We start from the raw sequence: 25,494 nt of genomic DNA, 5'->3' as shown, positions 1-25,494 counted from the left end.
TTTTAAATAACATCGAAAAATCAGAAGCGCGTACGGTTATAGGTTATAGAATAGAGTAATATCAGAGGGACGAAAGACCAGCTAGAGCATTTGTATCCCCGAAATTCTATTTGTCACTGATAATTAAATAATTCAGTTAATAATCTTGTTTATTTCAAAGGAAATTAGCATCGAACGGTGTTGTTATTACTATACATAATAAACAATGTCAATGATCCTTTTGCATATTAAAAAATATACCTATTTAACATACTGTACACCTTTATGACTCGGGCGCTGCAGGTAGTTACAACTTAGACGGCTGACGGTAGACAACATTACACTGCAACACATAGATTGCCTTCGAATAGGCTTAATGAAAAAATTAATGATTTTAACGAAAATGATACACGGCAAATAGGAAGGACAGAGAAAAGCAAAGAGAGGATCAGTCAGATTGCAGCGTCATATTTTTTTGAACTTCATTTTTGGAACTCAGCGAAATGTTATTCAGCAAAAGTTCGTGTACGTAAACCCTGATTGATAATTGAGGTCATGTCCTTGCCATCGTATGATTAGCGGAAATAATTAGACAATCAACAACAGCCGTACAGAACCTGTAAGCAATATTCTGTACTCAAATTGTTACGAATCAGAGTCGAACCGAGGTGCTACCCGTCTAAGAATAGGGATTACAGGAAACTGATTTCTGTAGCACAGAACTTTGAGAAATGACACCTGCGTCTATCTATTATAAAAATAAAGTAAGTAAATAATAAGTAGAGTTAATTGGATTTCCAATGTAAAATTCTTTGAAATGGCTCCAAAGCATCGCGGTAAGTTTATTTATACAGACACAGGGAAAAAGTAGGCCAGCTAATAGAAAGAGTTTCTCATTCTACAACGTTTTTCAACTAACTACAAATTCATAAAGTAATCCCCAATAAAAACAAAGTTGAACTCGTGTACTTTATGTCCTGTTTCGATAAATTTGACAACCAACTACATTGTTTTGTTTAAAGCAACAGACTTCGTATAGATTCCCACTTCATAAGATCATTTCTATACTGGGTTCCACGTATCCGCTTCCCGCACTACTTTTTATGCTCGCGGCAACTATTATTGCGCAGTTATACAAACCCTATATTCTACTCTATGTACTATTCTTTATTAGTAACTATATATAAATAGTAGCATATACAAGATTCGGAACGCCATAGAATTACACTGGAACTTCACTAAATTCAAAACCAGATGCAATTAGTCGAATGTTCTAAGAGTAAACACCTCTTGCTACGTTGTATAGCAAGCCATCTGTTGCGCTTAAAAAAATTTGAACGTATCTTCAGTGCTGTTGTGTCATTCGAGAAAACTCTTTATCGTCAGCTTATTTCATTCACCACTAAACCAAACAAAGGAACCTGGTATGAATACTTGAATCAAAGTTCGAACCACTCGTCATCATGTGACAATTTAAGTGCTTAGCGAGGACTGACCAAATCCACCCACAAGAAGCCTGCTGTAAACTGGTCAGACCCATAAGCAACACTGGCAAGAGGGCTCCCATAAGACCAATACCTGAGCAACGTTTACCTACGCTGTTATCGTACTTGTACTTAATATTGCCCAAAATTGATAAGTAACTACAATGCTAAGGTTTGTGTTCTTCGAGGGTTTTCGGGAAATCCAGCACATCGTCCAAATGCTGGATTGTCTCAGCCATCTCTGTAAAAACAAATGTAATAATTATTCTACTTACCATTATTGTCGTGCAGTATATAATTGAAGCGGGTACTCGGCGCTTCTTATTTAGTTCTTTTTTATTGTTATAAATGGATTAACTTATTTACATATTCAAGTCATATTTTCAACACATATACTAAATGAAGATGCAAAAAATAGCCTCAATATAAGTACATATTCTCAAATAAAGAATACTCAGTATTTATAAATAAAGCTACTAATAATCATATATAGCTTTAAGTAAAGAACGTCAGCCTTAATTTTAGACATCGCGTACGGTAATGTTGAATCGGAGACGTTCTACTTTAAGTCTCCGTTGCTGGTTGTTTTCGTGTCATATAATTATATTGATAAATACATAAATGCACATTATATATTTAACTATTGTGGTCAGAACATCTAACATAACATATGAGGTGCTCCGCTATGAAATCTGAAGTTGACTCTGCAGGAATCTTCAAGAATGGTCCCGTGAAACTCCGTTAAGGCCATTTTAAGAGAAGCACGTCGCACCTGTATAGTGCACATTAACAATGACGAGCTGGTGAACCTGGGTTTCAGAAATATACGAAAGTTATTCTAGGAAACCCATCAAAAGACTCAAGAAAATCTGGGAATCGATAAGAAATCAATTGTTGTATTTTGCGGTTGTTACTGTTATAAGCGGCCACATACAATACAGCAGTAGGCCTACACTAAAAGATGTTCCGAGAACTACGAAGTAGTAGATGATATATGTCTCTGAAATGGAAATAATGCTAGAGACGTGCACGTGTATTTATGTCCGAAGAAGGTTAAGTCACGCAAATGGCACTGTGCTAAAAAGGAGCCGTTTTTGCAATTGGAAGTCACAAATAAACTGAGGTAGTTCGTTCAGCGCATTTGCTAGATTTAGTAAGACTTATCAAAACTAGCCTTGTCAGTTGCAGTGAAGGCCATGCGATGGTATGAATCGGAACTTAAAGCTAGGAACACTGGGAATTTTCAAAGGTTTGGTGCTCAGTTCTCCGAATGGAGTTGGCTACAAAGACCGGCAAGCAGAGTACTTTGATATTTCCGATCACTTTAATAAGAATAAAAAGATCGAAAGTCTTTTAGTTATAACACAGTATCAAAGGAGACTTTCGCAAATACAACTGCTTAACGGAATTTGTGCTGATGTCGCATTTTTATCTTTATATTCAAAGGTACTCAATATTCTTGAATATAGTCTAAGATCTAATAAACGTTGCTGTCTATGTAAAGTGAAAGCTAAGTTTTTTAACTCGTTCGAGAAAAAATTATCCGAGTGAGATTCGTATATGCTTTCATGCAATACTAAAATATTCGGATAACTTAATTAGTCAATATTATATTTAGTATAATGTATAATTATGTTTGTAATCTAATGATAATCTTTGTAAAACAAAATTCTTTAGTGTTTTTAAGGCCCATCTAGCATATAACACATCGGCCTAGACGTCAAGGGAGACTATCCACAACTTTTTATTTCAATGCTTTTTAGGACGCATAGTTCAACAGTGTTTCAACAATTAAAGCGGGCCAACAATTGCAACGAATGAATCGCCTTCCCAAATCATTATTATTAATATTGTATTATATATACTTTTTGCACAGTCGACATCGTATGTATATAGTACAACGGTACAGAGATGATAACGGCGGGCCGACCCTAAAAATGAACGAGCCTACTGGTTTTTGTTATACCTGTCTTATCACATAGACAGAATTTCACCTGCAAAGCAGCGGTAAAGGCGGCCAGCGAGTTTGGCGATTCGAAGTTAGCTTTGCATCACCAATGTTCGACATCATTGTTCCCATACATCTTCCGGGGTAATAATATCAAACATTTACTACAGAATCAGATCCTTTAAATACAATAAAAAGGTTACCCTGTTTAAGTTCTAAAATAAGAGATGCGCTATTTTAGGGTAAAATAAATACTTGTTTTATTTTCATCAATGCAGACATTGATTCGAACTTATTTGCTAAAAAGCTGCAGTAAACAGGTATATACTGACAATCATTTCAATGAGATGTACGAGAAAGTGCAACCTTGAGCGGATTAAGGCGGCTACTATGTGGTAAGGCGCAGTATAATACGCCTGAAACATGTTCTTGAGACTTGCGTACATATAATTAAGTAATTAACATGTGTAGCTAAATATATGTTTCCCATCATCTTTTGTACTCATAAAGTACTTTATCTTACACATAAAACGTGTATGCATAGGGCCGCAAAGCTTTAATCAGCTACCCGTAACGACGGTAATAGTGAAACGTGACTATTTTTCCTATTTTCGTTATGACGATAAATTAAACTTAATCAAATTTGACAAAAGTTCCTGTAAGAAGATCCCGTTTCGAATTCTGACGCTTCAAAAAAGTCTTACTGATGTCAATAACAGTGAGATAGAAATAACGATAAGACGAACCATAAAACATTTCGATCCGAGGGTTGAATACGACCTCCGAACAAACAGACGATCAATTCTTTTTCTACTAACGATGTTAGGTAGAACAATTCTAAGATTCAGCGGCATTTTTTGCGCAGATATCGAGGCTCATTCATACTTAACGCACTTATTTCATTGAAAATTTTGCTCGAGAATACATTTATTTCTCTTAACGTACCACATGCATTAATGAATTCGCTGTTTGCCATTTGTGATTGTTCTAACGTCAATACCGACCTAGTCATAAATACGTACTACCACCGGAGACTGCAATAACAATATCCTCCACGTTTCGGCTTTTACGTTAAGTATCGCCGTATGCCCGGGTTCAAACTTAGGCCACATCGTGTCCCGAAGATAAGCAGGTAAATACGTTACCTACTAAGCCGTCACAGAGACAGAAACGAATCCTACACGAAGAGTAAGTGACCTCTATGTCTCGAGTTTTACGTCCACTATCGCCGTTAGGCGTTCCATCGGACAGGCAGCTGGCTTCCAGCACGAAACGAAATCAATAGTAAGTGATGTAAGTAACTAAGATAGGAAATCTTCGTGTGTCAAATCCTCGTGGAATTCCACGCGAGAGTGATTCTGTTTTCCTTCCTAATCCCCTAAACGTACCACTGTTTGGAACTGCCTTTTTGTGTATGTATATATATACATATGCATATATATATATATATATATATATATATATATATATATACCAAATAGGCGGTTAATTCTTCAGTTGTGGAGTAAGCACACACACGGTCCTTCGGGTATACTACGCAAAACAATACTGCATTATTTAGTCTTCCTAATAAGCGGATTATTGAAAGTTGAGGAACGTGTTTTCCAGCTATTTTCAACAAAGAAAATCAATGATACATCTCGAATCCGAGCACGTACAATCCTAAAATATCAAAATATATAATAGTCCTAATATCTAATAGACAGACACTGAGCAGACAATGGCGATCTAATCTCAACTGATATCGACGTCGAAGGTGTCACGCCTGTAAACATATATTTCCTCTGCGTTAGCACGAGTGTTCGAGCTTGAGTTTTTGTTCATTAGATCTAAACTTTGCTGGACAGAATGCCATCTTTCACCCGTGCTGAATTCAGGGTCATCGAATCGGGACGTCTGTATATATTTCATAATGAATTTGTTCTATCCGTGTTTATTTGCGGACATCAAATATTCGTTTAGAGATGTGTTTCCACTATACACTATGTCACCAACATACTTTTGCCGGTCGGAAGGCGATATGCTAAATTTAAAATGAGGAAACGCAAAGTCTAGATCTAAGCCATTTTGTGCCCAGGCTTGTAAGGTTTTTGGCCATCAGCCATCGCTGCAAGACACGAACATCTTCCTCGGTGCTTATCTAGACTGTGATAAATACCGAGACAATAGTCAGTAAGGTGATTTTAAACGGAATAGTTGAACTTACTACGTTTAGCTGCATCTTGCACACTTGTTTGACTGTTAAAGGGGGCGTCAAGTCAGCAACAAATACTGTTGACAATCGACAGGATTATGCCCTAGCGATGGCGTTAATAAGCTGTCCCACCAGCGTAAAGCCAAACTCGACTGATCATTCGTCATAAGCGATCTGTACAGCCAGTTAGAGTCGTGCAGAAGTACGAACAAACGAAATATTCATGTTGTACTCTCGGTATAGTCCTGCATTTGTCTATAGACATGTGCATTTACCGCATGTAGCGTGGCGCGAATTTATTCTTCTACCAAAATATAGACATGGGAAAATCAAGGCAAAATACAACAATCTCGGTCAGAACTCCTTTGAGGACGACTGTCACAAATCTGGGAAGTTGCCATTCGATTAATTAACAATTTGTGTCAGCCTTCTATGCCATACCATTATTATTTCATCACTGACCTCGTTTTGTTAAACGTTTCCGTTTATTATTCAACACTGTCCTCATTAGCAAATGGCTGTCCTGCATCATGTCATACTATCCCGTTGTCCACCGAAAAATGATACTTCGACTGGGCAAGCGTTCTACCCTGCGGCGTTATCCACCTTGTCTTCGCTACATATACTGCAACGGTTTTCGTTAGAAATCAAGCACATATTACACCCTGTTCCGTGAGTGAGTGCCACGACATTTGGAGGAAACGGAAACCGACGGCCGTAATATACCTGATTAGTGTTGTCAACGCGACAAAATTGTTTGGCGTTAGTCATAGCCAAGTGAACAGCGTTTCAACCAACAACGCTGTACCCTACAATTCAGTCCTTTCAGAATTCAACGACAGACACTAGCATAATCCAACAGTTACACGTATTTGCAGCAAAAAAGAACTATCAAAAAATAGCGCTTGCCGGTCACAATAGTTATAATAATAATCATGTGACCAGTAAAGAAAGACTATTACTCGAGTTAGGACAGATCAAAATATTCATCATGCACTAAGTGCATAACATTAATCATAGCACAGAGACTGATAAGAACGCCAATGTTCCTAACATTTTGTAACTATGACTAACTCGAGATTCACTACCTTCGATGCTTCTAATGTCAATGCGCTATTTTAGCGGAACGACTGTTTCCGAATACTGGAATTGTTGTTGTTGTTGTTGTTGTTTATGGGAATATATTGCGACCATTGGCTTGACTAAAATGCCGTTTCACGTCGGTGCTGTCACATGGGGTCCTCCGTATCGACACCTCGTGTTCTGTACCTCTCCGTTGAGGACATCCCATTGTACGTATTTACATATTCGCCTTGTCCTGATTTGTCTAGGAGGACAAGTAGAATTTGACCTTTAAGAAGATGAAAAGTCACTATAATCCAAAACCGTTTCCAATCGTTCGTTCATTTTCACTGGGGAGCTTTGGCGATTACCATGTTTATGCATTATATTGCAGCCTTATCTGTAATGGCTTACGATAATAACTGCAATGCTGAAGAGTAAGAAGACCAAACGTTTCAAGTCTCGCGTCCGGCACCGCCATTGTATATTCTATCAGACGGATGGCTCCCAACACGAAACGAAGTGTGTCTACGTTAGGAGGCTTAAGAAAACTATGTTAGAGATGTATGCCGTTATACATTGCCACGGCGGTTAACTGTTACGCGGAAGAGCATATCATAACGCGTTGTAGCATGATCTACTAAGCCTATACCGGTTCAATCCACCCACTCCTGTTCATTCTTATAGTTTAATGAAGAAAAATTCATTAATTATGTAAACTTTTTTATTGTAAACGTATTTGAGGAAAATGAGGTCTTAGAGACCATTCTGATATGTCAAGCCATCATAATCCGAACGCTTCGTTCCACCTAGAGGTTAAAGTTAAAGATATTGATTCCATCTTTGATCGATTCCTGTGTAATGTTTGTGCAATTTGTTGACAACATTTGCCCCCAAAACCCATAATTTCCACTAGGATAGTGGAGTGGTTCAAAAGATGAAAACCCGGTATCGTAATAGGAAGAACTGATCAATCCAGGATCATGTATTTCAGTCGAAGAAGAATATGTCCTTAAAGCTAATCTTTCTGTCGCCAGCTGTAAAATTCCGTTTACAGTAAGTGATTGTTCACAACACCCTATAGGAGAAACATCTAAAGATAACCAATTTTTGGATGTTCGTCTAGGCCTTAACGAAGATTTATTTACCGCAGCCTTTTTTGGCAAAAATTAACATGGTTATCAAAATGCAAAAGATGATGATACTTCTAGTATATCTGATCTTTTCGTCATTCATACGTCACTTTACCCGCTATATTTTTTCAACGAAGTAAACTTTGTTGATTACCATTATCGAAGTTGCCGTTATAATGCCGAGGAGACATCGGTCGGCCTGCTTTGTTAACTGTCATCTCGTGATTATGCCCATGCAGTTCTTTTCAGAAATAATGATTCTCGAGTTGAACATGGCCCATCGAATCGTCAGCGCATTTCACCTTTGCATCCATAATATTGGATCTAAAGCTAATGTTCCACTTAACGTCTGCTCAAGCTTTGGCCTTAGGCTTTAATTTTTGAAGTTCGTCCGGTTAGGACACTAAACACAACACAATATAAACAATAATGAAAATCCCCAACACGTTTGTTCTGTGTGTTGATTTGACGTTAAATATTTTTTCTTCAGTGAACCTTAAATCTGTTTTTCGAATGGTCTCACATACGAGTTGTTTACGGCAATGTACCTCATCATATGCTCACCAAAACTCCAAAGTTTCTCCCTTCTGGAGCGCGTCGTCTCGCTGAGACGTGCATTGCCCTCACTTGGCAAAGTATGCATCGCTTGGTGAATACTTGTTTTGAAAAATACTTACTCCTTCATGGGACAATCGGGTCTGGTCACCTGAAACAGAAATATTAGCATCATTATTATAACATGCCCTCGTGCAAATGACAGCTTATAGAGTCTTTTAATGCGTTGTACAATAAAGCTCTATTCTTTTAGGGCACTTACCCAACTACGTACTATAAGCCGTTGCACGTATATTATTGGCACCAAACAGGAGCCCTAATCGTCAGTGATAATGCTAAATGGCCTTTCACATCTGCTATGCCTAATACCTAACGCGTACATGTTGCATTGGCTTAGCCTTAGGCCGGGTCGTTTGCCGTAATGCCAGAACCCAGTATAACGAAAATTCCGAATAGGTAGGTGTGCCCATATTTCGATACCGAAACAGGAGGCAAGCTACTATAATGACGACTTAATTACGGAAGGATGAACTAATAGCCAACGGAAAAGTAACTATTATTAAATAAATGTACGGCTGCTTTGGTCAGTTGATTCAACAATAAAAAGTAGTAGTGAACAAATACCTGTAATATTCTATTCGAACGCTTTTCGTTTCCTAGAGTCCACATCGTATAACTGGAGGATATATATATGCATGGACTACGATATTTAGTTAAGGACACGTGTGGGTAATTGTCATGTGTTGATTCATATTATTAATTGACTAGATATCTGTATTACGGCTGGCCTTGGAACATAGGCCTCCGTTTAGTAGCCCTGCCTCACCGAACGCGCCATCGTGTTTCATGTGCCTATGTTCACCCTTTGTAAATTCTGTCAGTTTTTCCACTAATCTTGATTTCTGTTACAATCAGTGAACAAATGGCTCTCTTCTAAGCTATTAAACACAGCCGCTAACACGAACATTAATGGAAAGTGCTTTTTATATCTATATTTTTTTTCAACTCTGTTAATAGGACAGTTTCTGGATTAACGAATTCAACGATTGTTAATGGGCATCTTCATCGTGAGAGTTCGTACGACCAAGTAGACCGAACTGAATCTTACCCACGGGTTATTATTATTTTGCAATATCCCTCATTGATCTGAAAAAATCGTGGGCACCAGCTCCGAAAGAAGATCCGAGCCTTTATTCCACGCCTAGTCACGTCCATATTTTGACTGGCCGGTTAAGAATTTAGTAACAAACCAGCAGAAATCATCTAATTGCCTGTTCAATAATAATAATACTATATAACATCAACGTGCACAGTTATATATAAATATATATGTGCTTGTTTGTATCATACAGCCTTACTTGATGGAAAATTAGTAGCAATACTTTTCGGATTAAAAAAAATTAAACTGGTCATCACGGATTCGAAGCCATCCGATGGTCGTCCTTGTGTTCTTGAGAAACGGCACTTTCTGGAAATAACTACATTTTTTTGAAGTCTTTGTAATGGTTTCGTGAATTCATATCGACGTGTTAAATATCACAAACTGGCTTGTAAATCTAAACCTAACGCAACGTCCGCGCCGTTAGAGAGCAGTGTTCCACCACGTTTTTCCGGACATTTTTTCCGCAATATATAGCAGCGCGTAAAAAAGTTGTCCAATTCATTCAGTCCATGCACAACTTCGCCCTTTCAGATAAATTTCCGGACTGAACTTCTGGGCAGTAACTGCTCTTGATATGCAAGCAGAAAGGGAAATGTTTCCTGCCTGACGTGTGCAGTCTTCGCCTTAGCTCAGAACTATGAACTCAGGACTGACTGCAGTGTTAACGTGCGTAACGACAGTAATAACGACGCCTTTCCGTGTGTGTTCCTAGAGCCAGCCTTCCCTGGCTTCCTTAATCGGTGCGTGTTCATTGACGTTCGACGCTAACACGTTACAAAAGGCGTATCGTTTAGAGAACGGTGCGCCGTATCTTGCTGACAGTAACAGTGTCACAGGCCTACTGCCGAATCAGGCTCATCGAGCCGTCCTAGGTAGTATGGTGGGCTTCACTGGTGGAGTGAGTAGATGAGCTAGCATTGCTGTGTAAAAGTCATCTAAACCCTTCAGTGCCGCGTTAGGAACAGGACGCATTTGTGGACGTTAGTGGATACGTATATGAACACATTCGCTGCTCAAACAGGCAAAACGCGAATATCTACTCGTTACATTTGAATAGATCCGTCTCAATGGCTGGCGCCTAACTGTCTTTTAATTAAATATCGATGGAATGCATGGCTACATAGACTGCTTAGGTTAAGTGAGATTTCTATCCTCAACAGTCATCGTCTGCACGCCTCTCTTTGAAGGAAGAGGAGGTCGTCGGTGAGATGGTAAGCCATGAACCGTCTTAATTTTTAGCCGTCTGGTGGAACCACCAACTATGCGCCGAGCAGTCACAAGTGTTCGGTGGCACAAATCTTGTATGTCTATTGTCAGCGGAGTATACGAGGTGGTTTAGTCAGCCCAGTTTGTTCCTACGTGTCAATGTTTGATGCTGGACATGCAAACAGCAGGCAGACAGCTATCCTACATAGAAACAACGCGCAATAACACACAACCACTCATACAAACAACAGCAGTAGCAGCGGTATCGGTAACAAAGCTTGTAGCTACGAGAGCAGAAACACTAACGGTGTCGCCAGAGATGCTGTTGGAATAGCTAATAGAAAGAAGGAAGTTTCATTGTCAGATACGTGCAGCTAGGCGGTCGAGGCAAGCCACTGCGAATCGACACTTTTCGACCTGGCTGGGTTTTCCCTGGCCGGCAGGGTCGAAGTCGATTTGCGGCGTACCGTTATAGACACGGACGATACGGCGTAACACGTCTCTCTCCCTGAACATCGCGGCGGGTATTGGCCCGCGGTTTAGTTTTATGAGTTGCTTTCGTTGCGAGTTTTAATCGCAGTAGTAATACTAATGGTGCTTCATGTAAGAGAGTGCATAGCTACATATATATATTCCATAAGTTAACATATTTGTGGGTTCCTTATAATACAACAACCATGTTGGCCGCTTCGGAGCGTTCATATGGATGGTGCTGCGGACCGGCTGGCGCCGTTCTCTTGTCGATCATCACTGAGTCTGATACCCCAACCGACAAGCGCAGGGTCTCTTCAATACGGCCACTTGCGTTGCTGTTACTGCTTCGGCAGCAACGACGGGCCATTCTCTCGGCTGGTTCTTCACAGCGTCGCCGCGGGTCATCAGGGCATAGTGTAACGCGTACGTTCTGCACACTAATTTAGTGCCACCGTTGCTGCTACAGTTCCAGTAACAATGCTTTTGCTGTTACCCATTGCAACAGTCAGCTGGCAGCCAGCTCAACTGTAGTCAACAGCAGCGGTAGTACAAGGCGGCGGCGGCGGCGGCGGCGGCGACGACGACGACGACCAGTCGTAGCACTCGGTGTTATTAATTCAAGACACGGCATACGGGCGCTGTGCGGGTGTCCGAGCGGCTGTGTGTACAGAGCGCATGGGTGACTATGAAGCGTACTTTTGGTTATTTTGAATGTATCATATAATACCAAAGTCATTGATAGGAAAACAGACACATTATACGCACGAGTATGCTGTAATATATTGTAAGATTCAGACAATACAATAGAATGAAAAGACAAGCAACGCCCCAAGGCGAGCGTGTTCAGTAAGCAGCTGAAAGGAGACGTTTGTACCCAAGGAACTGTAGATTCTGCATAAACGTTATATGAAATAAAAGAGTTATACCACTCAGTTATTAACAATGAGGTGTAGTTATTATTACGATAGGCTCTGTACGAGAGCGCCAGAAGATTGTCTACTCATTGTGAACTGCGCCGTTTCCGCTACAGCTTTAGAAGTAGGTAGGCGATTTACCTGCAAGCGACACGTTTGTGCAAAACATGAGATTCTAGATAGTTGAACAGAAATCGTTTTTAATTGTCTGCGATAACAATTATCATGTTTTAACTTCGTAACTCTCAAAACCCTATTGCTATTTCTGTAAAAAGTCCGGCCGCGTCGTATTAATCGGCACACCATTATGGCAATAGAGATTATTCTTCGTCGATGACATGGTCAACCCAAGGACTAGTGAATGAGCTTCTAGTTTTTATACGAGCGCATTTCTGGTCACATTCACGTGATCAAGGTGGCGCCACTGTAATGAGCAAAAGACCAGGCCGTAGCAGCGGACGATGCGAGATAGGCCCCAGAGGATCGCTCAGTCACCACTGCCAACGATAACAAAGCGACTCTCAATACAACTCTCCTTTTCTCTTTCAGCGCACTACAGCGTTTGAAGCCTTTCCAAATAAAAAAAATTCGGTAACATCCCATCGGCAATGAACATCAACAAGCATTGTCTGATCGTTTAAAGGGCTATGTAGCACTTTGCCTGCAATAGCCTTACACCGCAGTGCGCACACCTGACTGCCATATTAACAATTTAAATTATAAGATGACAATCTGCATACTATGATTCTATATTCTGATTTCAGCACCATTGTGAGTTGTTTTTGACTAGTTTTGCAGGATTTCCGCAAGTGATATGCTCTCAAAACTTCTTAACTGGTCCATACCTAAAAGAGCAGCAAAGGAAAACAGACCTAACCTTGATTGTAGATGTATACCTATGTGAAACCAATTAATCTTAATCTACTTGATCATACCTTCTTTTGCATCTATTTGAAAAATTGTTCATTTTTCCCTGACATTTTTTGCGTGATGTTTTGACCCCAGCCTTACATTTGTTACCGTTACGGCTTTTACCGGAAAAGAGTTCTACAGAAGGTCATGCTAGTCTGACTCATAATTCTTACAAGTAAAGAGATCCACACTGTTCTGTATAAACATTTTTGTTTCATAATACGACTTCTATAACAAAAATACATCGACGGCGGTGCATTTATTATTTCAGAGAAAGCGAGAGTCGTTGTTACTTCAAAAGTGACTTCAATGCTTTTTGCCTATGATGTGTACGTAGTGAACGCGCGATAGATTATTTACTTACATACTTGTAAATAAACACATCCCCATCCTAACCCTGAAATTGTGGCTTAGCGACTGGCAAAAAAAGCGTCTAGGCTAGCTAAGCCTAGATACGGACAAACAGGCGCCATGCCGGGAACGAAGAGAGTAAGAAATCTCTGACCTAGCGATCGTGCTCTTTCTAGACTTCTCAATCGTATATGTCTACTTACATAGTCAGCGAAAAGTAGAATTGAATCTCCTTGAACAGTAGGCCCCATCGCCACCGTCACCACGAATAAGCATGAGGATAAGGCTTACTACACTGGTTTACTGCTAGCTGACGTATACAGATACTATATAGAAGATAAAACAAAAACATACAGGTACGGATAGACGTGCACAGACGCACAAAAGCGCGTTCTTAGAGAAGCTAAAACTTGAACGAAGCAAGCAACAAACCAGCGTTTTTGGTGCTACCCTAACCACCTGGCTAATTTACTAGCGAGATGCCTTGGAAAATGTAGCTTGAATCTATGCATAGCACCTATAAATGTAGATGCCGTTTGAGTTCGCATATTAGTGGTTGTGTTTGCAGCAGAGCACATAGGAAAAAGATAGGCTCGAGTTTTATAAACGAACCGAGAAATCGGCAGATAGACCACAATTCTCGAAACGATTGACTACCGTTTATTCCGAAGCAACGCTACAGATGCCAGTGATGTCATTTTTCATATATTCTACAGAATTCGTATGTGTGTTTGTTAACTGCGCATTAATTAATAACAGGAGAAATAAATCAGGGAAAAATTCTATGTTAAGTACGGAGAATTAGTATCTCTGGCTTAAAAATTAGTAACACGCGACAATGCAAGTTGAATGTGAATCAGCAAAATCGAATTGTTAATCCTAGTATTATTATTATCGGGAATACAACGTCTGGTCCTACTCCGTAGTAGGATTTCAAACGGTATATCTCAACGCTGCTGAAGTTACCATACTGTTATACTTGCACAAAGTCTGGCACAAAGCGGTGAAGTAATTCACAAACACAGCAAATTTTTCAGGATAGTTATCCGTAGCCAGCTTACACTATTTAGTTTCCTGACCACTTCTCAGGAAGGGTAAGTGGGCAAAAATACAAGCGTCTGTTTCTGTATTACGGTTAAAATCGAGGTATTATGAAAAAATAAAGCAAAACATTTCGATTTGGAAACTTCAACTCGTAACAAAACGGGAATACCGAAAATCGATTTCTCTGCATCCTTACGTCAAGTTCAAGTATGGGCAGTAAGATTCAAAAGAATCACTTAAAACGGCAAGAAAAAATATATACTTAGGCCTAATATGTGTACCTATATAGGAAGTTGGATTTGTGCTTATGAATGCTGAATCAATTAGAAGAAGAAGGACATGGGACCTAGCAGTATATATGTCTATTAAATAATCCCTACATATGCTACGACAGAAAAAAATAGCGATGAATGAAGTGCGCCCCTTTGTTTCGTTGGTAGCTATATCAGCTGCTGTAATATCATGTTGCAAAAAATCGACGCAAAATGGCTTGAAAAACGTGCGTGCACTTTAAATGGTGATTAGGCCAAACTAGAACATTCAAAACTCGAAAAAACGTTGCTGATGAAGAATCGTCATGACGCTACAAAAAATAGGACCAACTATGTTTATCTGAAAGCTATACATACGAAACACGGACTTGCCTTGAACAACAATGTATCTGTCTGAAACGTCCGTGTTTCACGCACTTCAGTTTCTTGAATATAAGAAATACAACCACTTGACCCGAAAACAAAAACCCCGTGCTTCTTATTGGACTAAGAATAAGCTAACACATTGATGAACGTTAAGTTAATCGGAAAGTTTTTGGACATTATCTCCAAGCACATAGATCCTCTTAAATCTTTAGGTGCGTTGTTCTCCTACTGACAGAATCAGCTCGTGTTCGAGTTACCACAATTCTGGCATAATTTAAAATTAATAAATTAACCTTAAGGCTACGCTGGCCTATTTTTGTCCTGAAAATACTGGCGTTACTTTACGGCCAGAAGCAGGCTATTGTTGTTCGCGACAAATTAGGTGTAGCGAAACTTCTGGAGGTAATAAATTTTGCTGTTTCAATGCTGAGACTATAGGATGAAACAAGAACGCACTAAGGTAAGGCGATCCCAATGAAAAGCATCCATCAGTGTTTCAACAGAAAAGGGGGGGATGTTATTTTGCAGCGGTTTTGTATGACAATGTTCCACAAAGCCGGCGTTTACGTTTCTGCTGTTTTTTCCAAGATTTTCACATAGTTAATGTTAGCGCATGTTAGCGGTCCCAATAAGACGTCAGTGTGATTTTCTTTGATAGCGAAACTCTTTATCTGTAAACATCTGGTGCAATTTGACAATCATACCTGAGGAAAATATTACAAAGCTGTCTGCAATCCATTCCTATTCGTCACTATCTAATCGAAATGATTCTACACTAAGGATAGTTATTACAGTAAAAACTAACTAAAACAATGACTGTGCGCATTATATATGTGCCATATGATAGATAGATAAATATTTTATTTACATAACCGCACTTTAAATCATCATCACCATTATAGATCATGAAGTACATTGTGTCAACGTTGGCCGAGGGCGCCGCTAGTATTCACAGGGAATACCTTAGCAAGGGGTATTTAGCTTGAAGACTCGACGACTGTTGGCGCGGTTTCCTCGTTCCATGAAGTTGCTCTCTCTGCGACGAAATTGCGCCAGCACAACTGACTGGCAGCCTCTTGACCCGTGAGGTGCGGATCCAGCAGCTCGTTCGACTTACCCCAGCCTTCTCCTCGGTCTTTCACTTACGCTGCATATATACATGAGCTCACTGGAGAGTTATGTCAAGGAGATGCTCACCCAAGTTTAATATTTCAGCTAGTTCCCGTTGGGCGGCTAGCAGACGTACTGCAATGAGCAATCTTCAGACAGATCTCGAACGAACAACCTCGAAAGCCTGACGACTTGGAATTGAGACACTTCATCTATCTTCATCTGACTAGCACTCGAAGAAAGGAGCTATTTGTCGTTGCAAACGACAGCTACAACTTCCCATAATATTCACCTTCAAGTTGTCATTACCACCATAACTATCGAATCTTACTTGATTTACGTGCTTTTATGTCTGTCCGGCACCAAACACCATGCCTCAAAACCTTAAGGTGCACACTTACCATCCAAAACCATGGCAATGTTGGCAAGTAATCATCATCTGGTTAGCGAGCTATTACGGCCTTCACCATGTCAAACTAACATACCACGTACTCTGTCTTAGCGGCTTTCGTCACTGCATCCATGCCACTGATTAAATCAGGCTATAAGGCAACAATCATATTCGGCCAGCTGGCTCTCCTAGCTTCTCTTTCCCTGCTGCACTTATGATAATCCCTCTTCTCAATTCCAAGAAGCAGAAACATGTATCAGCAGAAATTATAGTATATATAAGTATAACTTAATAATGCATTGATGTCATTAGATAACATCAGATTATTACTTTTTTGTATATATATATATATATATCCACTAGCAGTGCACTTAGATAGCATCTATTTCTTTAGTTCAATGCTTGCGGTGGACACAATAGGCTCCGGGGTGGTGGGTTCGTCAGTCTGACTATCGTCAGCGAATTTCATTTTTTCCATAGGGTCGGTGTTCGACGAATCTGCTGCAGCGGAATCCACAGGGGAAGTCAATGAAACCGGCGTTCCGTTTACGGTGACAGATACCCCGTCACACGTTGCGCTGCTATCGTTGGTGATAGTGGACGGTGTTTGCGACTCCTTGGTGCACGAAGAGACGCATTGCCTTCCAATTAACCCAACTTCTTTTTTCGGCGAAGGGGAGCGCTTGTCCTTTTTGATGGGAGAAGCCTGCCGCTTTTTCATAGGAGACTTATCTCGTCTTGGCGGGGAGGCCTCTTTAGGAGAGCTAGCAGTTACGGTAATGTCACAGGAAGGCGCCTTGTCAACAGGAGCGTGAACAGCGGGCTCTTCTTTCTGTGCTTTAAGCGCTGGCGCCCGCTTCTGCTGATTTTTTTTCTGGGCTGCCTCCGCATTGGTCTGAACGGTTTTCTCCAACTTGTCAATGACACGTTGCACTTCTTTGATTGCGGACTTTCTATTGAGCAGAGTGTGGAAACAATACGAACAATGTTAATCAATGAGAAGACGTCACAGTAACGATCTTTAAAAAAAAAACACCAAATCTAAATTTATTGCGTGGATACAGTGAGATCGTTATTGCTTTCTTAAAGGAACGGAAGTATAATCTGTTTTTCAACTTCCCCAGTTCATAGGAACCTAGTTTAAACGCATTGCGATGATATGGGAACTCACCAATGATAAAGTTGTAACGTACTCAAATGCTAGCACACTTAATAGAAGCTGTGGGTAGTTAAAACAGCGTAGGCCCCTTCTGTAAAACCGTATAGACAGCTGATTCAGCCACCCGTCATGCTCCGCAAATGAAACACGTTTCAGATTAAAATATAGATATATTGAATTGATAATGCTGCGATTAAATTACCCTGTATTTTCTTAGTCTTTGTTAACATGCTAAATAAATACGTAAGATTGCTAGATTTGTATGAAATTAAATTCTTTTAGTGGACTTTCACTTAAGAGGTTTGTTCCTCAATAACAAGCAAATGACATAATTAGACTCACAAGAGGGGACGGCGACCTATTTTTGAACCACGAAGCCATGTTCTGTCACTCTAAACAGTGCGCGCCTGTCAGGCTTAGTAGGGTGGTGGGTCTCGTATCGTTTTTCGAATCTTTCGTCTCCTTTCTTCAAGTGACTAGCAACATTTTTGCAGATAAGCTGTCTCAACGGAGATTCATAATCCAAAACTTTGCCGAAAGCATTATTAGAGAAGGCTTTACCTATCTAGAGGCAAAACAACTACTCGAAGAGAAACCCACGCAGAATGACATAATACGTTACTATGAGCCCTATTTCAAAAGCAGTTTTGCAACCGAGCCGCTGAAACCAAGCTTTATGAAGTTTCTACTATTGACAGTAGCTTTCGATCGCCGATCAAAAAGCGCGCTGTTGTAAACACGCGTATCCCTTAAACCCTTACCCCGTAAACATCGAGCGCTGATCAACCGGGTGAGAATTCGTTCAATCCGCGACCATTATAATGTGTCATCAATATGATATTCGAATAATTATAGTAAAACTGTAGTAGTTAGACTTTACAGATGTAATTTGCAGGCTTACCTATTTCTGTCATACCCACCTATGAGCCCTCAAGGTCTCGTTTCCATCTGTGATGACGTCGTCAAGGCTAAGCATAAGACGCGTGAGCATCTCGTCGAGGAAACGGTATTCCTTTGCCTTTTGGTCAGTACCCTTGAACGCGTTAACTTTACCGTTGAGATCGGCGAGATCCAACAAGACTTTGTCAATGCGTTCCTGTGGCGAGACGGGTGCTTTCTGAACCGGCTGTTGCGGCGGTGCCGGCTCGGGATTTGATGGCGGTGGAGATGCTGCATGCTACGTAAATCAAACAATCATAGGGACCACGATGCTATTACAAATGCCACCAAAGCGAACCGGCGTACACAACGTTCCTATTATGCCAGAAAACATACGACACTTCTACGGTATGACCGATCGGACTGCTTGGCAATCGATCAACGAAAGAAAATGAGCAGCTTCAGCTTAGCCGAAGCTGAGTCGTCTGCAAAAAGCTGGCGGTAGTCGAGTCATCAGATATACAAATCATCAAAGCTCTCAAGGACACGGATCTATCGTTTGGAAGCATAGCATAACAGCCATTACAGACAAAAGCTGGCTCTTGTATCTCTCGTAAGCAGGTAGGAGTTTTCACCAATAAATTCGAAAAAAGAAACATACCAATAATATCAACGTGAACGTTTAGGAGAACGTTTGTATTAGGTTAGCTAGTAGACGCTAACTGTAAGATTTAATCATGGTGGTAATCATTTGGGCTGCAGTGCGAGATATAAAAACTAATACTGAGACTGGGCTATACAGAGACAGCAGAGCTAGTATTAATAGTTGCTAGTGCTAATAGTGGAAAGAAGCACTAGCTGTATACGTACCGGATCACCAGGTTGTTCCGCAACACGCGGTCCCCTAAACATCCCTTGTATCCATCGTAAAGGCGCTTCGTTGCTTTTGGTGCGAGGGAATGTCCCAGTATTACTCTGCGCCTCTGATCCTCGTTCCGGCGATTTTTGCTGCCCGAAGCGGTCATCGCCAATCACCGGGCTTGAGTCGGAGCGTTCCACATGCACGGGGATTGGTATGCCACCTCCTGCCTTTCCTGGAGTCATATAGCCAGCGAAGGTTCTCCCGCGAGGCGGCATTGTTGAAAAACGATGAGGACTATCCTCGCCCAGGCTTGATCTATATGAATATGTATGCTGTTGCTGAGGCTGCTGCTTCTCGGAAACGACTTCCTCCTGTCCATGTTGGGCATCTGTCTGGGTTTTACCCACTGGGGATTGTTGTTGCCGGTGATGGAATTCTTGATGCTGCGCTCCTGAAGATTCCGGGCGTGCCTGATTATTTTTTCTGACTTCACCTTCTACATGGATGGGGATATATACTTCGCCAGAGCCAGTCGTACCCGTTGAGCTACTGGTGGCACCCTTTGCGCGTGATAAATCATCCGAAGCCGGACCGGACTTGTAATGGGATACCTTAATTGGTACCTCTCTCGATACGCCACGAGGATTGCTAAAAAATGATTGGCCAGACGAAAGACTGAATGGATCGTTATTGAAGTCGTGACCAAATCCCGGCTGGAAGCAAAAGTAGAAAAACATAGCATTATCAACGATACTCATGAATAGGTTCGGAGTCAGCAGAACGGGTAACAAAACTCGTGAAGGGGGTTAGCGTTTCTTCTTCGTTTTACAAAAGTGACTAACTCAAGGCCGACTAACCAGAAGCCAAAACGCAAACTAGTGACTCGCATAGATGGGGTGGAACGAACGTTCTTGACGGTGGCACGTTCGCTGCAGCGTAGCTCTGCGCCCCGGAGATGCTTTCGCTATATAACAAAGCCGCGTAGTGCTCAGTAAAGTCGTGCAAAACGAAGAATCGTAAAAAAAACTGCACTAGTCCTTTATGCTAACGCATATATGTCCTGTCGTTTCTGCCAGTTTTGTCAACAGTTGTGTTCATAGTTCGGGAAACACCCGTTCCCGTCGATTATCAACTTAGTGAAAGGTGAGATCGCAAACTTATAAGAGGCAGCAAGCGCAATCATGACACTGGGGTCAGGGATTAACAAGTAGTTTCCTTAAACTTCCTGGCATATATATATATAAACATCGGTAGCGTTTGATGTTAAAATTTTAAAGGCTATACATTGTCGTGCAAGGCCGTGCACGAAGTGTATAGAGTATGATCATATGGCAACGAAGTTCGAAGAATTTGCTGGGGAATCTACAATATGCCAGTTAATATCAACTGGAATTCGATAATTCTTAAGGTTCCTCGGTATGACGATGATTGTGCTGGGCCTGCGTAGCGACGAAAATGACCAGGCCAAATCAAAGACAAAAAACATATCGAACCATTCACGGCTGCTGATTCTATATAATCAGCAGTCGTCAACGGTTTAAAAACAGTAACATACATTTACGCAGGGCTTTATATCGGTCGTTTACGAAATTGACATGATCACTTTGGAAAACGCGACGGTAGCCGTACGCTGCAGCGGTATGTGCGGCAGCAATGGCTGGCGCTGCTGCTACTAGCGATGTTGTTGATGATGCAATATTAATGCGGTACGTGAAACACATTGGTCAAAATGATCCCTAGCGTAAACAGTAACATCGCACTGCCCAAGGCAAGAGCGGCCTAAGCGTGGGAAGTTCCCCAGAAGATCACACAAACACACACCCACACGCACACAAACATCGGGCACTACGTAATCACACAGATTCGAACAGCGACCCGCCGATCTAGCAATAGACACACAGGCAAGGGGACACACCGACAAAAAAAATAAGCGTACTCCACTCTAAGCACTCTACTACGCAGATAACACTGACGGAGGTCACACACAGCACAGGCAATAATGGTGGCGTGCCGTTAGCGCTATGCACTCTCAGAGGTGCCTACTGTTGCTATATATATATATTTGGGTATACAAGTCGCCAGTGACCGACTGCTGCTTGTATCGGCACACCGAGACTAACCGAACACGAACTTCCGACTCGTTTACGAACATTCATTTTGTCGATGACAGTGATGCTACTGCCGTTGTTACAGTCATAATCGTCACCGTCGTGGCCCTACGCTGCTGACACTGATAAAACTATCCCCAAAGGCCCACGGCAGCAATAACAGATGAAGGAGGCGGGAGAATTGTTAAGGCTGCACAGTAAAACCAAAAAAGACAACCACCAAGTACCCGCCAAATATTACTCTTATCAAAAAAGGCTGTTGGAACTCATTGTCTGCGCATAGAAACGCAACGACCTTCACGGCCTCCGTAATCGGGAGTGCTTCACGCAATTAAAAGCTCGACCTTACACGAAGTTCGCGCAGTGCGCCCCCTATACTAGTACATTCGATTAGGTTACCTTTACAATTCAACATATCGTTGTACCGGACTGGAAAGACCAGCAAAAGCTTGCATATTATCACCTTAAGAAAATGGAGAACGCGTTAAATAGCGCGCCGTGTCACGCATTTAAAGCGAAGAGCAATAATTGCTATTAGTAACAAACTAAATATAATAAAACCACACCTATGGGTACTCGTACAAATACAGTCGCCATATAACTGCAGTTTTCAGTTACCCACGTGCCTGTTGAATGAAAGGCGCCCATTGTAATTAGATGTTTTCGTTGATTTGTTACAACCTTATCGGTGTACTTCACTCTATATAGAGACTTCTTCATATATACAGACCTCTTTGTCGGCATAATGCAACGAGGGCTATATAGCCACTCCTGCTGCATTCAAGTCGCCGTTGACGTATACGTTTTTAAAACATCATGCATTATATTCGGTTCTTTCCACCATCGGCAGTTTAAAGCAATATGTGGTTGTTCCCTAGTTATCGACCGAGCCGAAACCTTACTGTTTATTTTTTGCGGCTTTCAATTGTACAGCCTGAGCAAACATGTGATTCTCTTCTGAAAACCAATATAGCCGTCTGGGGTGGTAATTTTTCTGTAAAAAGTAAGTTATGCTTGATCTTGCGTTGATGCTTAAGCATTGTGTGGCCGCGCTGCCGATTGAGTAGGAAACGCGGCGGCATCACACACTCCCAGAAGATTCATTATGCGGTTTCGGTAGCACAAGTCGATGCTCGGATGTAAAAGGAAAACCGCTACAAGGAGAGAATGAGAGGGAGGTGAGAGAGTGAGTGAGTGAGAAAGAGCATGTGTGAGAGAGAGAACTCAGAACGCTGGCGGAACATAAGCATTGCTTATTTGCTTGATGAAAAATGACAACTGATGATGCCGATGATCAATGGAATCGCAGCAAGAATTTTCGATCGACTACTATGAATATATCCACGAGACACACCACACGCACAAACACCACATATTTATGGTCAGTGTAATACACTATGTAAATCAATACATCGCAATTTGCTGCGCAATCACTTATTTGAGGTAATCCTTAACTTATGGATAGCAATACGGGATGACGTATTTTTCATCGGACTGCGCCCTGTTGCAACGAAGATCCAAAAAACACTGCGCAATACGTAATACATATATATAGTAATAATACAGATTCGGCAATTTACGTACAACGTGAAACCTGGGCAGGTCGGCCGCATCCCACCGTCCCGGCGGTGCTCCCGCACTGAACATATCGTTCACTTCCGACGACTCGTCAAAATGGTCACGAAATGAACTAGAAGCGTGCTCAAAGCCAAAGTCTGGCGAAAACTGAAACGGTCTTCGGTTGAAGTTCATTTTTGTTGCTAGCTGCAAACCCAGCCTGTGCACGTACAGCTTCACACAGTGCTCCCACCATCAGCTGGCGCAACCCGTCAATTTGACGGGTTATTCGATCAGATGGCGACTCTTCCAGACGAATCTTGCTCATTTTAGTGTCTTGCGGTTTCAACAGTGTCAAGAATGACACCGCATAAATAGCTACTTTTGTAACTTATCACTCATATGGCTTCTTGCTTAGTTGATCAAAGGATTGGTTAGAGATAAAATTAAAGTCTATCATAAGAAAAATGCCTGTACTTTCCGCTAGGTCAGCCAGGCCCTTTCTCTCAACCCGCCAACCTTCTCGACTGTACTATGACGTCACAGCGCGCGAGTGGTGGCGCTCAAGTGGCTCCCCCTGGCGATTGCTAGAACTGGCCCTGCGAATCTGGAATCTGGTCGAACAGTTCGTACGCAAGTCGCGTAACAATGCAGACAAACACGGCATCTCTGTTCAAATAAATGAAGTCTTAATTTGTTCCAATCTGTCATCAATATAAACATCCACTATCAAAGCTGAAGTTTTATAAGGATTTGACCGTCCTCAGAAAAACCGTGCAGTATGAACAGCTCCTGATTTGTTCTTTCGGCATGATGGACATTGCCTAGCCTTGTCTTTAGTTCGATTAGATTAGGGTTCCTCCCAGCTCGACACCACAACCAAATTATGTATAATGGCGCAACTACAACAAAACCAATGGCATGACAAATAAAGGTGTTCGCTTTTTTTGATGTTTCTGCGGGGCATGGGTGCCTGGGTAATAAGATGTTGGTAAATATCGGAGATCTACACTTCGATGTAATTTTAGCTCTCGGGACTTTTACAAATCTTTATAAGTTTTATTGCATAGGCATATATATTTGAGAAGGAGTATTCGACTAGTCTGCATGCCATAGTCGAATAATAAGCTTAGTACCTCAGGTGGTTAGGTTGGCGTCGGTTGCAAAATATATACATTTTCGGCGCTTCGAGTATTCTGATACGACGATAGACTAAAGCCTGAGCGTTCCAGATAATAAACAAGGTTAGCCAGTTACGAATAGATACGTATTAAGAACAAGAATGACGATCCAAATTAGTGAATGACTCCCTCCGACCGTAAACCTGAATGACAAGGAGGCACTATGTATTTTAAGTATTTAATCAGAGGAACTGCATCGAAATGAAAGTCATTGCTCTGCGCTGGATCCGCCAATCACTGCGGCGAGCTTATCGATTAATTAACTTGTTTATTGCAGTACATTACAAAAAAATGCGCCATCTTAATGCGAGGTCACAGTTGCAATCGATGCGTAAATGTTTATTGAGATTGCTTGACGCTAGCTTTAACCTAAGCCCCGGCTGATCTTTGTTCGCCAATACGCTTTGTGTCAAAACGCCAATAATGCCAGAAAGGTATACGGAGGTTGTGCGATTACAAGGTCAAGCGTGCATTTTTCAGCTTTGTAGTCAAAATATACAAATTAGACGAAAAATTTCCAATTTCCTATCTCTCGGCCGCCTCAAAATAATGATAACCAGTGTCGCAAACGGGGACTGTTAGAATGGGCGTGTCTTCGGTTGCCAACGGCACGATCTCGTGTCCCAGTAGGGTTTTTTTATTCCTAATACCATTCGAACCAAGCTAATAGAACTAAACGGACGATAGAGGCTTCGGAATATTTCTTGGAAAAAAAGATGACTTTTAAGAAAGACTACACATACACACCTATAACAATTAAACAACCTTCAAGATCCTAAATTGCTCTAACTGATGCTACAACGGCGAAGTTTAGTGGCAGTGATCATACCCCAAAAGATATGAACTCACTAACTTCGTTTAGCCATAATTGGTACATCATTAAGTAAAGTTTACGGATCTGAGATGCGAAAACCTATACTGGCACTTGAAACGGACCAAAAAGACGCAAATAAATATCTTTATTATTACTATTATGGAGCAGAGAGACTAAAGTTAGTAGTCTACAAGTTGATATATTCTTTAGCTACCAGATTCTTTATAAAATGGTAATCGAAGAACAGCTGGCTCCAAATGCTCCTGTAAATCCATTTGACTATTGATCTTTGCATATTTGTCGACTATAACTTGACAACTATTTATAAACGTCGCATCATCATAATTTAGTAAGTAATGTTTTACCTTTATCTACGG

The 25,494-nt window shown here is 41.2% G+C and overlaps 2 protein-coding genes and 2 long non-coding RNA genes across 14 annotated transcripts in view; 1 reads left to right on the top strand and 3 right to left on the bottom strand.

Annotated features, from left to right (window-relative positions):
* Positions 1-768: 768 nt before the first annotated feature.
* Positions 769-13,552, bottom strand: LOC147755601 (uncharacterized). 9 transcript variants are annotated; one of them, XR_015328967.1, is made up of 4 exons: positions 8,980-9,707; positions 8,478-8,506; positions 2,127-2,272; positions 769-1,704 (listed from the first exon to the last, which is right to left on the bottom strand). It is a non-coding gene; the product is annotated as an uncharacterized LOC147755601 (long non-coding RNA). The 9 variants fall into 9 exon arrangements; XR_015328973.1 differs by lacking the exons at positions 2,127-2,272; positions 8,980-9,707 and adding an exon at positions 9,714-9,854; XR_015328974.1 differs by lacking the exons at positions 769-1,704; positions 8,980-9,707 and adding an exon at positions 11,030-12,152 and having other exon boundaries at positions 1,755-2,272.
* Positions 10,594-25,494, top strand: part of LOC111251540 (uncharacterized) — a 34,038-nt gene continuing 19,137 nt past the window's right edge. Inside the window, exon 1 of the mRNA XM_086990852.1 lies at positions 10,594-10,728. The gene's annotated coding sequence lies outside the window, so the exon portion shown is untranslated. The remainder of the gene's footprint in view (positions 10,729-25,494) is intronic.
* On the bottom strand, positions 15,882-23,548 carry stv (BAG domain-containing protein starvin). 3 transcript variants are annotated; one of them, XM_022808311.2, is made up of 4 exons: positions 23,150-23,548; positions 19,466-20,170; positions 18,637-18,893; positions 15,882-17,510 (listed from the first exon to the last, which is right to left on the bottom strand). In XM_022808311.2, exons 1-4 carry the CDS (start codon positions 23,315-23,317, stop codon positions 16,940-16,942), a joined length of 1,701 nt encoding a protein of 566 aa, XP_022664046.1. In that variant the 5' UTR covers positions 23,318-23,548; the 3' UTR covers positions 15,882-16,939. The 3 variants fall into 3 exon arrangements, with proteins under 3 accessions (XP_022664046.1, XP_086846970.1, XP_086846971.1); XM_086990844.1 differs by lacking the exon at positions 23,150-23,548 and adding an exon at positions 21,578-21,628; XM_086990845.1 differs by lacking the exon at positions 23,150-23,548 and adding an exon at positions 21,608-21,628.
* Positions 17,570-18,630, bottom strand: LOC147755600 (uncharacterized). Its single transcript, XR_015328977.1, has 2 exons — positions 18,059-18,630; positions 17,570-17,827 (listed from the first exon to the last, which is right to left on the bottom strand). It is a non-coding gene; the product is annotated as an uncharacterized LOC147755600 (long non-coding RNA).

This window comes from Varroa destructor, unplaced genomic scaffold (assembly GCF_002443255.2).
Source record: "Varroa destructor unplaced genomic scaffold, Vdes_3.0 BEIS01000005.1, whole genome shotgun sequence".
NCBI lineage: Eukaryota > Metazoa > Arthropoda > Arachnida > Mesostigmata > Varroidae > Varroa > Varroa destructor.
The sequence above is the reverse complement of the archived record's forward strand: the minus strand, read 5'-3'. Positions and strand labels throughout refer to the sequence as shown.

Coding starts and splice junctions, on each gene's coding strand:
- stv (XM_022808311.2), bottom strand. CDS start 23,317: ATGAACTTCAACCGAAGACCGTTTCAGTTTTCGCCAGACTTTGGCTTT. Junction 20,171..23,149: donor ACCTGCCCAGGTTTCACGTT/GTACGTAAATTG, acceptor TTTTGCTTCCAG/CCGGGATTTGGTCACGACTT. Junction 17,511..18,636: donor GAGACCTTGAGGGCTCATAG/GTGGGTATGACA, acceptor TCTGCTCAATAG/AAAGTCCGCAATCAAAGAAG.